This window comes from Orbicella faveolata, unplaced genomic scaffold (genome assembly GCF_042242905.1).
Source record: "Orbicella faveolata isolate gen_17 unplaced genomic scaffold, um_ofav_v1 contig_1, whole genome shotgun sequence".
NCBI lineage: Eukaryota > Metazoa > Cnidaria > Anthozoa > Scleractinia > Merulinidae > Orbicella > Orbicella faveolata.
The window spans coordinates 31507501-31523215 of NW_028301536.1; the positions used below are offsets into that span (position 1 = coordinate 31507501).

At 38.1% G+C, this 15715-nt stretch overlaps 2 protein-coding genes across 2 annotated transcripts; one reads left to right on the forward strand and one right to left on the reverse strand.

The window, feature by feature from the left end:
- The first annotated feature begins 3183 nt into the window (after window positions 1–3183).
- Window positions 3184–7028, forward strand: LOC110047105 (chondroitin sulfate N-acetylgalactosaminyltransferase 1-like). Its single transcript, XM_020752839.2, has 3 exons — window positions 3184–5180; window positions 5915–6071; window positions 6341–7028. The coding sequence occupies exons 1-3, from the start codon at window positions 3827–3829 to the stop codon at window positions 6534–6536; spliced, it is 1707 nt and encodes a 568-aa protein (XP_020608498.1). The 5' UTR covers window positions 3184–3826; the 3' UTR covers window positions 6537–7028.
- A 741-nt stretch (window positions 7029–7769) lies between these two features.
- On the reverse strand, window positions 7770–15641 carry LOC110047151 (tropomodulin-2-like). Its single transcript, XM_089276588.1, has 8 exons — window positions 15286–15641; window positions 13460–13733; window positions 12503–12610; window positions 11438–11676; window positions 11070–11153; window positions 10395–10454; window positions 9533–9677; window positions 7770–9173 (listed from the first exon to the last, which is right to left on the reverse strand). The coding sequence occupies exons 1-8, from the start codon at window positions 15412–15414 to the stop codon at window positions 9082–9084; spliced, it is 1131 nt and encodes a 376-aa protein (XP_089132714.1). The 5' UTR covers window positions 15415–15641; the 3' UTR covers window positions 7770–9081.
- Between the last annotated feature and the right edge of the window lie 74 nt (window positions 15642–15715).

A 15715-nucleotide genomic window follows, 5' to 3' on the forward strand; every position in this document is an offset into this window, starting at 1 on the left:
CTGGCTAGTACAACGGACGGAAATTTCTCAATGGGAAGTACCGCATTTTTTCGAAATTGACTTCTCATATGAATAACATATTTAAAATATGGGATCTGTAGTTACCATGTGCTAATGAGGCGAAATTTTGACCCAATATGGTTTAAGGTCTAGTAGGTGACCACTTCCCGTAAGCGACCACCTAGGCTTGACATTTTGGGTGGTGACTTACAGCAGGTTTGAAGGTATATTCCAAAACCGTGATCGTAGTAAGAACTTGCTGGTGTCACGACGGCAGTGGAGGTTTCTTTCATTTGGTATTCTTACAATGTATCTGAAATTATTCCGACACCCTTGAGCCCAGCCACCCAAAATAAGCCCACCGAACAAAACAGTTTTAATATAAATACTGTATGCCTAGAGCTTGGTTTTCTTCCCAGGAAAGGATTTATATTGTCTGATTATTCAAATCGTTGGTAACCCGCCAGTACGAATAGGCGCGGCTAGCAGCCACTCGGAGAATGCAGCCAGTTTTGCGAATGCAAGGCGAACGAGTTTTCATACTCTCCTGTTCACAATTTTAAAAGGCCGCTTCTCAGCTACAGTGCACGGTAAGATTGTAACGCGATGCACGATAAGCCAGCTTCGAATTCATTGTTAGAGACACTCGAGAAAAAACTACATACATAATAAGTGTTGGGTTATACTGAAATCTTGCCGAAAATATTTACTTTCTTGAAATTCAAGGTGATTGGAAATGCGCCGAGAAACTATGTCTGTTTTGTCTATTTTCCCATCTTCGTAGTCAAGATTAGAACAAAGAGTAAACAGAGAACTGATGAGAGTCAAACTACAGTGACGGTAATGATTTCCTTTGCCTTAACTTCATGATTTATTAATGTGTTATTAATGCGAGATAAACTTCTTAATAGTGATTCCTATCACCACATATTTCTGTCAAACACAATGGCATTACTTAACAGAGTGAACAAACCGTTTCTATGAACAAAATGAGATCCCTCGTTAACTTTAAATATCATATCAGCGTTGATTAGGTTTAGGGTTGGGCGTTCTTTATTTCCATTTTACATTGCCAAATGCAAATAGATATACAAATACATCGGATAAAAATGATTCTACAGGAATACGAATAAGTAATTTGGGGAAACAGTACCAGATTATAAGAATGAAATTAGACAACGTGATTTTCTTTCATTTTCTGGAGATATTTTTTTAGCTTTCATTCTATTGCAGTGAATATTGAGTAGTGTTGTTGCAAACTCTCGGCTACACTTACTGCCGGAAACGCGATTTATCACGAGATATCATGGGGCCACTTTAATAGGATACTATTTTGAGCGACAATCATATTTAGGGACTTGGTATTCCCAGGATTTGGGTCACGCTATTTTCTCGATTTTTTGACTGATCCTCGTGATCTCCTTGGAACGCAACAATGACAGTTTGAATTCACGAGGCAAATATACATATGCAGTCTAGTATACCATAAAATGCTGAAAACAGCTCTCCCGAAAGTGCGTGTCCTCCGAATATATAGCCACATCTAGAACCAGCAAAATTCTGATAATTTCTGAAGCCCTTCAGAATATACGCCCATGGAAGTTTATTTAGAGTTAGTACTTAAAGAATGATGGTCATATAGCTACAGTAACTAGCTTCCTCAGAATAATCAAATCCTTCTGCAGGAGAGCATTTTATTATTTTTGTTCGGAAACTTGTGATGTTCATCGGGTGGAACACTGTTCAGAGCTACATTTCAAACGCTTTGTTTGGCCCTATTCTCTTATTATCTGTTTGATCTAAGAATGCCTCATGGAATTTTAAGATCCTTTTGAAGATTTTAAAGAGTTTTACGAAAGAAAAGGAAGAGGTGTGGATTTGAAGTAAGAATAAAGACAAAAAAAGGATTTCATGTCGATTTAAATTTCGATATCCAATTGACAGATGGACACCAAAACAAACTGCCCCAACCTGAATTGCTCGTGCTGCGGGTAAACGTCTTTTAATATATTAACTTTTTTTACCCTTAACTTTTTACGGTACTTTATTCCTCCTTTTGCTGTTAGTTAAAGGCAAAAAACTTGTGCTGTGAATCATATCGACTGTATAGAGAGTTTGGCCACACGATGTTATTGCATGCATGTAAAATCCCTTTCAAATACATACCCGTACATTTTTAAAACGTAATTAAAATCTCTCCCTGTAGGCCCATCCTATAATAAATGCACGGCGAAATAAAATACACCAAAATATTGTCTTGTAGAAATATAAGCCCAGAGCTAATTATCGAAAGTAAGCATCTTATATTGGTAGTGCGACAAAGAAATATTTCAACCGATTACGTTTTACGTGTATACGTTCAGGAATTTAACTAGCTTACGTGGATATAATGATGGGGGGGGGGGGGGGGGGGGGCGAGGGTAGCGAGATCATAGCAGACGTCTATTTGGTAGATTAGTTATTTCAAATATATTTAGTATCACTAAATCACAAGTGGGTGTATACAAGTACCAAAATAATTTGCTTGCCAGAATCTCTGAGTCCTGTTTCTTGAATATAAGAGACGCTGATCGTATCACACATGTTCGAGACAAACCTCCACATTTTTTCAAACCTAATCTGTATTTTGTTGTGCATGTGTGGAAATAAAAAAAAAATCGACCTTAAGCTGAACTTGGATAACGCCGGTTCGAAGGGACAAAATTGCTCAAGTTCTGTTTTCGCCCAAAGCAATATACTACATGCATTAGTTGGTTTATCGATCGTTGTTATCAATTGTATCTCTCAGTGTCACTAATTACCAGCTATTCCCGAAGTGCATATTTCGAGGCAGCCCCGCCTTCCCCTCAAACTAATAAAGGACCTTGATGCTCTTGTTCTTTCATAAAAAAAATTTGGGCAGTTACTGCATTAAACTGCAAAATAATGTAAGAAAACCCCAAAACATGCGGTCAGGAATGGTGAAAATCTTGCGTAGATTGAACTTGATCACCCGGTAAACACAAGTAACAAGTGCACGCGGGTCAATGGAAACTTGTTTACTTTTACGCGCTCTATAAACGTGTTAGTTGGTCCCTTGCGCCTACAAATTTTAATTTACCGCGATAAGGAAATGAAACTTTACACTCCCGATTGAAGGGTTTTTTTAATAGCTATTAGTGTGATTAGTTCATATTAAACTATACTGTTGTTTACTCTTTTTCTACAGAAACAAGCTACATTGATACATCGGACGTCTTGAATGAAACAATTAAACCAGTCATTGTATTCTTTCAAAGGAAGTTTACCGCTTCGCTGGTTTGTGGAGTTTTCCACACTGGTATGAAAAGTTGCCAGCATTTTCACAACTCGTCCAACATTATAGCCTGGATATTGCTGCTACCGTCGCGTTCCAATCTGTTGCGTAACACTTTATTTTGAAAATGTTGCTTCCTCTCTAATAACAGCGGATTGAGAGGTTGTCAGGCGGTGAAAGAATTCCTCGCCGGAGAACTTTCAAGTAAGAAAATTCTTGAAATACAACTCACAGTCGAAAGCCGTACACCTGAAAATATTGGCATAGATACAAATTTTCACGCCGCGATAGCAAAACGAATAATTTTGACTACCGGTAAAGGCACTTCGAGAGGAATCAGCAGAACTTCTAGGATAGTTATACTGGTAAACAGGTACCAGTCAACGAAACCTGCCAGAACTTGGAAACAACGTGTATAAGCGAAAATCGCTGGTGATACTTTTCGCGAGAAAGCTTTCTAAATCAGTGAAAATGGCATTGTTTAGGAAGATGGGATCTCCAAAGACAAGAAGATGACTATGTTCTGTAGCGATGGCTATATTTTCTTTGCGACTTCAAAGAGTCACACTGTATTCACTACTAGCTTTGATGGTGATTCTTGTTTACCAAATCTACAGTCATGGCGGTCAGTTGGTAAAAAAGCACCAAGAACTTAGACGCGATTTAACCAAGAGTTTAACATCAAATCATGCGAAATCTTATACAAAGAGAGCATCTACAGAAACGAAGGGATCAGAAGAGCCGGTCAAAAGAAGGGAACTTAGAAAGACCGAACACGCATCCCCACTGTTACAGAAGGAAGTCAAAAGATTAAAATCTCGTATTAATCAGAAAGACGACCTTATTGAACGACTAACTGCTCAGTTAGAAAAGGAGAAATCACAGGCAAAAAAATTCAAACAAGAAGTGGGCAACTTGAGAGCTCAGAACACAGAATTACTGGCTGAAGTCGAAAGCAATTCACTCGGAGACAACAGCGGCAAAAGCCAGGAACAAAGTCTTGCTGTTGCAAAAGATTTAAGTTCTACGATAAAAACCTCTGCAAGAGTAAGCGATATTCAAGTAGCTGAACGAATTCACTTTCAAAGTTTCGCTAAAACGCACCTTTTCGAGCTTTCGCCTCGGAAAAGACCGAAGGAATATATATTTCACGGTCAAAACGTGAATACACGCAGAGTGAAATCTGGAGAGAGGCATCTTCTCGAGGCGCAAGACACTGCAATCAACTTCATCAACACGAACACTTCATACCACGTGACTCGTGAAAACGTTATTGATGGAGTTTATCGAATCGATGTCAACACAGGCATTGATTATGAGCTTTACTTTAAAGATCCGACGGCAAATAAATTTATTACCGTTCGGTTGATTCGTCCCTTGGGCTTCATACAACCAGTTGCCGTCCCAGACGATAGTAAAAACCAAAATGAATTGATCAATTTAATTCTCCCGTTGTCTGGGAGACTTGAACGATTCCAACAGTTTGTAGATATGTTTGTCGAAGTCTGCATCAAAAGCGACAAAAATGTCTTTCTAACGGTAGTGCTGTACGGAGCATCAGACTTTAACCACGTAAAATCAACTCTGAAAGATATCGAGGCCACATACGGTTATAAAAAGTACCAGCTGATTATGAGAGACAAGCCCTTCTCTCGAGGGAGAGCCCTCCACGATGGTGTCATGTATTGGAGCAGCAATCCTACTAACGTTCTAATGTTCTTTTGTGACGTCGACATAACTTTTCGCGTTGATTTTCTTCGCCGTTGTCGCATGTATTCACAAAGGAAGAAGAAAGTTTACTACCCAATGGTGTTTAGTTTATTCAATCCGAAGAATGTTTACGAAGATGGGAACATTCCACCTCCTGCAGAGCAATTAAAAGTTGGTAAGTTACTTTCTCGATTGACCTTTTAGATCAATCTGATATCTAAGCAACAAATGGTATTGATTGTGTAGAGTCCAAGACTTCTTACATATCTCCTCTGTGGACCCTCCTCAGGAGTTGTATTGTGCGGCTAGGTCAAGGTCACGCGCTGCGCATTGCGTTTAGTGTAACGAGTACATTTATTTCCATAACGTTATGCCAACAATGAACGCGTCTTTTTAATACAGCTCCACGTAAAGCTGAACGATTTTTTTTTTGTGGTTTCTTGGTACCACACAGAACGAGAGAACTAGGGGTATTTTTCTTGCAGGTCGTGAAGTAAAGGCCATAAATCGTCCTTTTTCTTGTTCCATCAACGTTAGAGTTAAGTGTCAACAACATCACTTTTGGTTCTTTTCCGGCGGCATTTGTCCGCGTTCGTCGGCGTTTGAAAACAAGTACAATAAGCACTAACACTTACTGTACTTAAAAACAAGTACAGAAAATCGTTTTACCTCTTAATGTAACATCTAACAAGAGTTTTCTACATGTTTGTATACAGTGCTGCGTATCAACTTCTTGTCCATTTAACAAGAAAACTCTTTACCTAGAGCGACCGACATTATAAAACTACCCCCTTCCGGCGATGACAATGTCTTTTGTTTCGCTGGTCTTGTCTTGTCTTATCATCTAGGTTTAAAGAAACACCATTTTTCGATCTGAGAAGTTTTTAATAATATTTTCGCTCTCTGTAGATCGTGCGCACGGGTTTTGGCGGGAATACGGGTTTGGTATGACGTGTCAATACAGAGACGATTATCTCCGAGTTGGTGGATTTGATTTGAATATTGAAGGCTGGGGCTCTGAAGACTTGGGACTGTATCAGAGATACCTGCAACAAGCAAATACCAGGTGAGATTCTGCTCTATTGTGCTAGCCTTGAATCCAGGAGTTCAAGCTCAGTACCACGGAACCACAAAACATGAGCGACAGTTGTAATTTACACCAAACCAAAGATAAAATCTAAACAATAACGAAAAAGAAACGTCCTGGTAATTGAAGTCAAATTTTGCTACAATGCCTGACTTGCCTCAAAATCTCCTCTCGTGAATTGCAATTTATGCTTCATTTGTCTAATGAGAAATTAGAAGCTGAGCTTGCATTCTTTTCTTCTACTCTAGGATTATCCGCGCCCCTGACAGAGACCTTTTCCATCATTTTCACGACAAGAAGTGTGACCCCAACCTCACCAAGGAACAGTACAGATCATGTCTTGGATCTAAGGCAGTCGCCGAAGGAACACATACTCAAATAGCTATCCAGTTAACTAAACTTAGAGAGAAGTATGAATTAGATACACAAGAGGATGGCTTCTGAGACTGAAAATGAACCTGTGGCACCACCGCATGTGAATCGTGAATTGTAGAGCACGTGAGAAAACCATTCAAGTGCAAAGTCGCTACAACCAACAACGAAACAACATGGCGTAAATTCAAGAGCTGGACTCTTCGATTGATCATTGATGTCAAACATCAGCTAACCCTCGGTTTTTGCGGGTTACATACATTTGCCACTGTTCTACTGAAGTAACGATTCTCAGACTGAATTAGAATGGACTGTTTTCACGTTGTCGCGAATCACAGAAGAATTGGCAAAGTTTCCAAACGATTTGTTCGTTTCTTACACGCCTCTCCTAGGAAATTTTCATTAAAATTTAGTTAAAATGAACTGAAAAATTGCAGTAAATATTAGTTACTGAGCTGCTTGAGACTATATAACTCTGAAAGCACGAATTCGCCAATCCGTGAGTTTTGTGATGAATCGAGGTTAGCTGAAGCCAATAAAATTTCTCCGCGTTGTCTAGAATTACCTCTATGGATGTCAATGGTGTTAGGTAAGGTAGGTAAGGTAAAACTTTATTTATGCAGGGTGGCCCATTCAGCACAGTGGCTGGTATCCAGAGGGGCCCTGCTAAATACAATTTCTAAAAATATAAAACGTCTAATAGTATAAAATAGTTATAAAAATAGAGTTTTAAGGATTTCGAGCACTACTCGAAACAGCGTGGGTTTTGGTCAACGCCAGGATAGTGCGACTGTCATTTGGCGTGGACAGGTACCAAGAAAGGCGAAAGCAACTCGAAAATGGCTTAGTTCAACCAAAGAGAAATTTGAAAACGCAGCTTTATTTCTACGGTTCAGGCCTACCACCCACACTAATCCGTTCTTTGAAACGTGAAATAGCATATCATTTCGATACATTCAAATCGAAAGGCGCAAGGGAATGGAATGATTGTATAAATTGGTACAAGTCCTGAAAGTCTTTCATTATCGAGGAAAAATTAGGCACGAACATTCCGTAAATAGATAAGGCCAGCCATTCTTCTTTACTCTCCATTCACTCAGAAATTTGTTTACCGACAAGAACGACGATGATGAGGTGACCCGGTTATTAAGAGAAGTTCAAAACTTCTGCGGCTAGTCTTAATCATGCTCAAGGTAAAGTACACCCAGAATTCTTTACAGTCCTGTGTTTACTTGTTTACTTGTTCCCTCCTTTCTGACAATCCAGAGGAACCGTAAATTTTGGAGAAGGTAAACCAGTCACAAACACCATAATTAAGCTTTAATTTCACTTCAGTTTTTCAATCACTAGATTATTCAATATATCATATTAAAAACATAACCTCAGCCATCGCTTGCAAATATGACAGTGATTACACGGAAGTGAAACTTGCGGCGAAGAGTGTTGAAACAACTTATTGAAAAGTCAAGCATATGTTGTATGACTGGAAAAAAAATCGTTGTACACAAACATGTTTCGACACAGAAATGCAAAATTATCATGATAAATATCGTTGCGATAATGAATACAAGGAATGGAATACACTACACAAGCGGCAGAAATCGTTTTAGACGAAAATCAACTTTTGAAAGCAGTTGCGAAGAAAAAATTGAAAAAAAAACCAAAAACAAAAATGGTTTGGGCCTTTCTTCATGCTGCTTCAACAAATTGCTACCACAACTGCAAAAAAGCTATCACTTGTGTTTTAAGATTTTCTCCCACGATCTAAAAAAATCCAAAACTACATAATTATATAATTTGCTATATGGCTGATGTAAGTGACGGTAAAATGAAAAGCATTTCTAGTAAAATAACCCTAAGAAACGAAACAAATGAGCAAAGGGAAAAACACTAAAGCTCATACATGTACAACTTCGGTGTTTGAACAGCCGAAAGGAACAAGTGGGATTTAATTCCAACACAAGACGTTAAAACATGCAGGAAATCCCCAAACGAAACAGGAAAAAGTAAAGCCAAATTTTACGTCAACTATTTTTGTTGCAGCCATCATACATAATTTGCACGTGCAGCAACTGAATGAAGGAAGTGTTGGATGGTATAAAACAACTGCTGAAGAACTGCACCAATTATGGCGGATATGAATCTCAAAGTTTCACGTAAAATTCAACTTTGTTTCCTTCCACATTACAGGAATATCGTTTAAATTCATGCTGTGTTAGAACTCAGCTTAATTGTTTGAATTATCCGCCTATTATAAATTAAAGTAACTCCCTCACAGCAGGTAGACAAATCACAAGTGTATGATTCATTCATTCTTTAGACTAAGATTAGCAACAAATACAGGTTTTTCATCGATATTGTTATACCTATCTAAATAATTACTGACAAAAACTATATTTCATCCCTAGCTTGACTTCATGCACCTAGTTTTGGTAACACCAACTACAATCATGGAAGTGAAAAAGAATTGCCAAGGAATCTTAGTACATGCTTCCCAAAGAGATGCTTTGATTAATTGCAAAGTACTTTGTTGCCCTGAAGTTAATTCACACAATAAGTGACCCTTCATAGCAGCTTAAAGAAGAAAAGCAAATGAACAGTTTTCTAAAATCATTTTTCACTCATCGTCTTCCTCTTCCTCTTCTTCTTCCTCCTCTTCCTCCTCATCGTCTTCATCTTCAACACCATTCTCAACCCTGTCCAGTCGAACTATAAAAAAAAGTGAATTTAATGATTAATTTACCCAAAATTAAGGGCTAAGTGAACCAGTCAGAATTCTTCTTTTCATCGCAGTCCAGTTCAGCCAAAAGATAAAATATTTTAAATAAATGCTCTTAGAATTTCAAGAGGTGCAGCAATCTATTGCTCATTGATGCACATCAAAAAGTATCTCCCATTAACTTTAAGAAAAAAGAAAACTACCTGTAAATTGCCACCTCAGACCTGTTTTTGATCAGAAAAGCTTAAGACCACCACTCAACCAAGATTTCTCCAATGGACACTTTAATCTAACGTATTACATCATAGAAGTAACTTTACCGTAGCAGTACTGTACTGAACTAACTTACTTGTATCATTGTTTCGGACCATAAGCTCTGCAGCTCTGATCCTTGGTCCCTGGGTGTCAAAGCTCATGCCAAATGTCAACAATGTCGTATTCTTCTCCAAAGAGCTGACAATTTTCTGTTCTACTTGGCTGCCAATTATAGCACACTACAAGAAAACAATACAACCAAAAAACACACATCACTGTCATAAAGTGCAATACAGTGAACTCTCTCTGAGGTAGACATCATTGAGTTCAGGTCTACCTGCCTCCTTTTGAGAGGCATTGATCTGCCCTGCAGAGAGTTCAGTTACAAGGAAGCACATTAAATTCAGTCAAAACAAGTGGGATACTCATGTCTGTCCCAGGGAGGTATCCAAAATACACTTTGAGAGAATTGACCGTATTCTGTGGCACTGCTGCCAGGATATTGGGGAGGGAGACCAACTAATGGAGGACTTAATCTTTAACTTTGTAAACTTGCTCTTTGGAATAAAATCCTACATCATTTTTGAGCTTGGCAGCTTAAACAAATGACCAAGGCCCTGGTCTCTTTCTTCTCCATGTTTTTGTCATCAAAACAATTTCAATTACAATGATGGTGACTAAAATGCCTATAACAAGGCTTGAAGCAATTTCATACATACATACATATATCTCTTTATTTAACTTGGATTTTTGATTAGCATACAAAAATGCTAGTATTTCCAACTTGTTCTTAATAATTACATTACTTAATACAAATGGTAATATACATTATTTACAAGCAGGACTGCTTAACCTGTCTCTTAAAACTAGTTAAATCCGGTGCCCTTCTTATATCCTCGGACAGAGAGTTCTAAGCGATTCAACTTGCAGTCTAAGCAAACATAGTCACTACGTACCTGGTTGGCTAGCCGCAGTGCCTTCAAGTTGGAGCTGGTTTCTAGGACTGTCATAATTGCCTAGAAATGAGAAGCAAATTAGTACTAGTGGTGGTGTTGTTGGTTTTTTTTAAATTTAGCTTGAAGTAACCCTTTGATTTCCACAGTGATTAATAACTATTTCCTCCTAATGACATTGATATGTTACAAAATGGTTGGTCAGTGAAAATAATTAAATTACCATATTTTTGCTATTGACTGCAGAGGGACGAGAACTTATAGGCATGGCATTTAATTCAAATCTGGCAATATCCAAAGACTAGGCATAACTGATGAATATCTTTGTCTTAATTGATGATGAAAGTTCTGCAGTGTTTGTTTTCCATCTAACCCCGCCCCAGTGGACTCTGCAGTTGCTACCAAATTTTTAGGGCAAAAAATGACAAAAAATGAGACTGCTGATAGAGGCCATTCAGTATGTATGCTAAGCTTTCAATATAACTATTATTTAAAATTATAGCAGTTTCATTAGATGGGAGAATTGTAAACTCTTTAGTTTTTCATGTAATTTTAGTGGGTTTGCATCTCAATTTCAACACTCGAGTGTAATTTTTTTGGGCAAGAAGGTCACTGCCTCCCCCACCCAAGTCCAAAGGTACCTGTGTGCCTATAGAAACATTATAACAGTTTCCTTACCATAATCCCATCTCCAGTCAGAAAATTGGACTCAAGATTGATACTCTCCAGAGTACTGTTTTTACTAAGAGCCTCTGCAAACAACTAAGCCAAGAGAAAATAATAATTAAAAACAATCAACTTTTAAATCATACTGTTTTCTTTAAAGCTGATAAAACAAAGAAAGGCCTGAGGCTATACTATAGACTCAGTTTAAATCCAACCAGTCATGGCTTAAAACCACAAACTTTTGGCAGTTGCAAATCACATTACTATTCATGGCATCTCTAATGGTGAGGACTTTCATTCACAACAAATTTGACAGTCGCAAGGTTGACCATAGCACACAGAGTTAAGCACAGTTTATGGAATAAAAGTACCATCAGTACCTTAGCAGTCATGTCTGTCATTTGTGTGTTAGCCAACTGCAGATGTTTAAGGTTGGTGTTATTCTTCAGTGCCTTTGCTACATCTTCAAGGACCTCTGTGGTAACCTCTCGATGATTGTTCAAGTTTAGATTTGTGAGTTTAGCATCATTGCTCTTCAATTGATCCAAGGCTTTCTCAAGATCCAACTCATTCACAGCTGTAAGGTCAGGCTTTTTTATTTTTGCTGCTTTTACGATACCTAACATTACAACACCAAGTAATGATTAAATAATCAAGGCATGAATAAATTCCACGTCAAGTTTTACCAACAGGTAATCTCCTGATATTTTTATCCTGAAAGTAAATCAGCAAATGTCATTTGCTAATTTGGATTTAAATATGACGCAACCTATGTGAAAACATCAACACTTACATAATTTTAACTATGTTTGTGTCCACTAACCTGGTAGCTTTGTGAAGACTAATTATTTCGTGAAAACAAAAGACACTAAACTGATACGGTAACACAGCTATACTTTGCAATTTCTTAAATTTTAAATGTATTTCACCCTCATCAGTAAGGTCACTCTCACTTTCAATGTTGACATAGTGAAAATAAATTAATTTTTACTCTCAACATTGAATTTGAGAATGACTGAAGAGCGGTCCAAACATAGTTTACTTTTACTCGTAATTTTTACCATGAATTATTTCTCTCTCAATCAACAAGAAAGTTTTCAGGACCTATTTGCAACGTACATCAACACCTGCCGACCCATAACATGAAATACTCACTTCCTACACAACATCAGTCATCAGAGTTATCTCTGTGATAAGAAATTAACCCATCTACCTACCAGTAATAAAAGCTTAGAGCATTTAATATCTATACAATACAATACATTTATCAATTCTCCCGAATGGGATTTTCAGAATTAATTTACATCGCTGCTACAAATTTACTGCTACATCTGTGGCAGTTATAGATGTCAAGAATACCCAATACTCTGCCGTAGCAGGTGTTACGGGTTACGGCCCTTAATGACAGCCCTGATAATGTATACCACAGACAGTCTCAAACTCACCAGGTTTGTATTTCTTCAAGCCACTACCTCTGAGGGCTTTACCAGCCTCCTGCTTCTCTGCATAATGACTCTGGTTTTGAGTCAGCATGCCGTGCACACCAAGAATAGCTAAAACATTGATTGAATCATAAACAAGCTTGTCAGAGTAGAAAAGCATCCTGTCCAGATTGAAGTGACTGGCCTTTCAGTTGTGCCAAAAGGGGACTTATCTTAGCAGGGTGAGACAAAAAGGGAGAGTAAGCTGTTACTACAATTGATCAACTCAGAGCTCGGATGAGCTAGTGAAAAATTTGATTCTCTATTTGTTCGTAGGGAACCAATATTTCCTATTAGTAACCTGAGATAAAGACACTTCTAACTAATTGTAGTTGTTTATCAAGTCATCTGACAAGCCTCATATTATTATACACTGTGTTTGTTTCACTCTGAATTCTGTAGGTTTATATTTCTGCTATTTCAAACTCTGAGGTGAAAAGAAAACACAGATTGAAATAGCTAAATTAAATTTGAAAGTAAAAGTTAATACAAATTTAAAAATGTCATCAACATGATAAAAATGTAATATGTACTTTTTTATTGACCAAGGGCCAGAAAAAGACTCCAGTTGTGTTCTGACACGGTTTGACTTCATGACAAGGGTTACTTATCGACTCTACCAATAAAGTTTGAGATAAACAGGGTTGATTTTAGGCCAAGGGAAACAGAAATCAGTTCAAAATGGCAGGAAGTTTGAAATAGCCCAATAGTAAATGACTGAAAAAAAGGCAAATCCAAGGGAAATGGGATCAAGCTTGAAATAATGGGGAATAATAATTATTCCCCAATAATTATTATTCGAGACATCCAAGTTTGAATTAGTGGGGTCCACCTGTACATTAGTAAGAATGAGACCCACATGTATATGCTAGGTATAACATGCTTGTTACATGTGACCAGTAAATTAATCACAATATTTACCTGCCAGTTCCATCATTTCCTCGTCAGTGGCATTATCTAACACTTCACTCAGATCATCAGGGAGGAGTGGTGCAGGTTCTTTTCTCCCAGGCTGCTCTTTTGGCCGCCACACTTTGCCGCGAGTTTCCTTCTTGTATGGTACATAATCACTACGTTCTTTTTCATTCTTAGCCTGCTCTTCCAGGTGATCCAGGAGGTGTTGTCTGTCGAATGGTCCGGTACTTCCCTTGTCTGTCTGGTTACCTTGACGCTCGTGAACTGGAAGCAGTGCATTCTGCCAGGCAAAACAGTCATTTTGACTGAGGAATCTTTAAAAATGTCTCAAAATTTTGAATCACAAAATTTAATCCCATGCCTCTTCTTCCAATGTTTTTACGCTACCAGTAAACAAAGATTATAAGCATGTTTGATGCCTTCAACTGGTTTTGATTTATTTTGTTTGCAGATATTCAACCCTTGCTTTACTTTCCTGAAATCGGCAACTCAATCTGTACGTGATTTAATTGCTACTTAAGTGTAAATGTAAATGACCGCAGTTTCATGACAAAACCCAGTATATACTCAATATATGTGACATAATTTACTGTAGAATTTCCTTGTTTCATTGTAAGCTGCCAGAAGTCACATACAGACTATGCATAAATGATCAATACACATAGTCCAATAACCTGGCATAATCAATACTCTGTCTAGTAACACAGGCATGTTGCATAAACCATCCCATAACTGCTCTATTAGCACCTGAATTTTGCTAATTACTGTGGACGTCACGTCACCTTGCAAAGTGCCGCACTGAAGGAAAACTTTCTCTACATAATTCTGGAATTAGCATACCCATTACCATTGTTGAGCAAACTTCAACAAATTCCCTCATATTCCTACATGTACCTATCTACAAACAATTAGAAAGAAAACTGAGTCTCCCATTCAGATGATAAGATTCCAACACAGCATTGAAACAGCATTGAAACAGCAATATGGAGCCCAAAATATAATGAAAAACAACATGACTGGAGTTGAAATAATTTCCAACAGTGATGTGAGGACCTTTCAAAACTGCAAGATGAAAAGGTTTGAACGTCTGACAGGGGTCATGCATACCCCCTCCCACCTTTAGGGCCTCATACAGAGAGGGATAAATTACTGAAAGTGTGATTGCTGTCAAATCTTCACCATTTTTCCTTTGAACATAATTTCAGTTACTGGCCAATCACATCATATATTATGAGCTTTCCTAGAACATAAAAATCCCGTATTTATGGAACGGTGTTTTCACTTTTCCAAAGCATGCCTCAGTGACAGGCTCGCGCGGAAAACAAATACGACTGTTCTAAAAAATGTTTCGCAGGCCAATATCGAAACCAACGTACAACATAAACACAAGCCCAAGGATATCTACTGCAAGCGAAACAAAAGTTGACTATCACATTGATTTTAACATCTCGAATCGAACAAACGACAGCTTTAGAAGTACTATGGCGGGCTGTCTTTTAAATATCAGTGCTTTAAATCAAGTGAGTATTCATTAGATGGGTGAATAAGCACCATGCGTGCAAATTACTAAAACAGTCACTCAGCATGAATTTGCACAAGACGAACAGTCAAAAATTCGCGGTTTCAAACGAAACCTTCCCCGTTAAGACGTTCAAAATGTCAAAAATACGTTATTGATGTGCAGCAGAGTAAAAGGCAAAAGCAACTAAGAGGTAAAACATGCCATTTCATGTAAGGATCAAGCGTAAGTCAGATAGCTACAGCTTGGCGTGATTGTTTTGTCGAGGTCAGATCACTCTCGAGACAACATGACTCAAATTCATCACTCTTACCTCGGGATCAATGGCTGCATTGAGATCTGCTATTTCTTCTGGAGATAGACCTTCCACTAAAGCATCTTCATCAATGTCTCTAAACTGCTCCAAGTTTACAGGTTCTTTCTTTTTCATCAGCCAAGACATGGCGTCCAATTCCTGTCGAGAACGAAATATTACTGTCGCTCTGCTATAGGAAACTGTGTTCGTCTGCCGCAAATAACCTTAAAGCGGTTATAAACACGATATAACCACTTGAAGAGCCGTTAAGGTGTTTTGTTGGCCAAAAAACCGAGAGAGAAATTCGTCTTCAACACTCCCTAGCCGTCTGCTAAATAACCAAGCCCGACCCAGTCTTCTTGAATAGCTCCCCGCTATGAATATTCTATCAACCACTCACACCGCCCATAAAGACATATGTGAACTGTGAAGTTGCTGGATTGTTCTG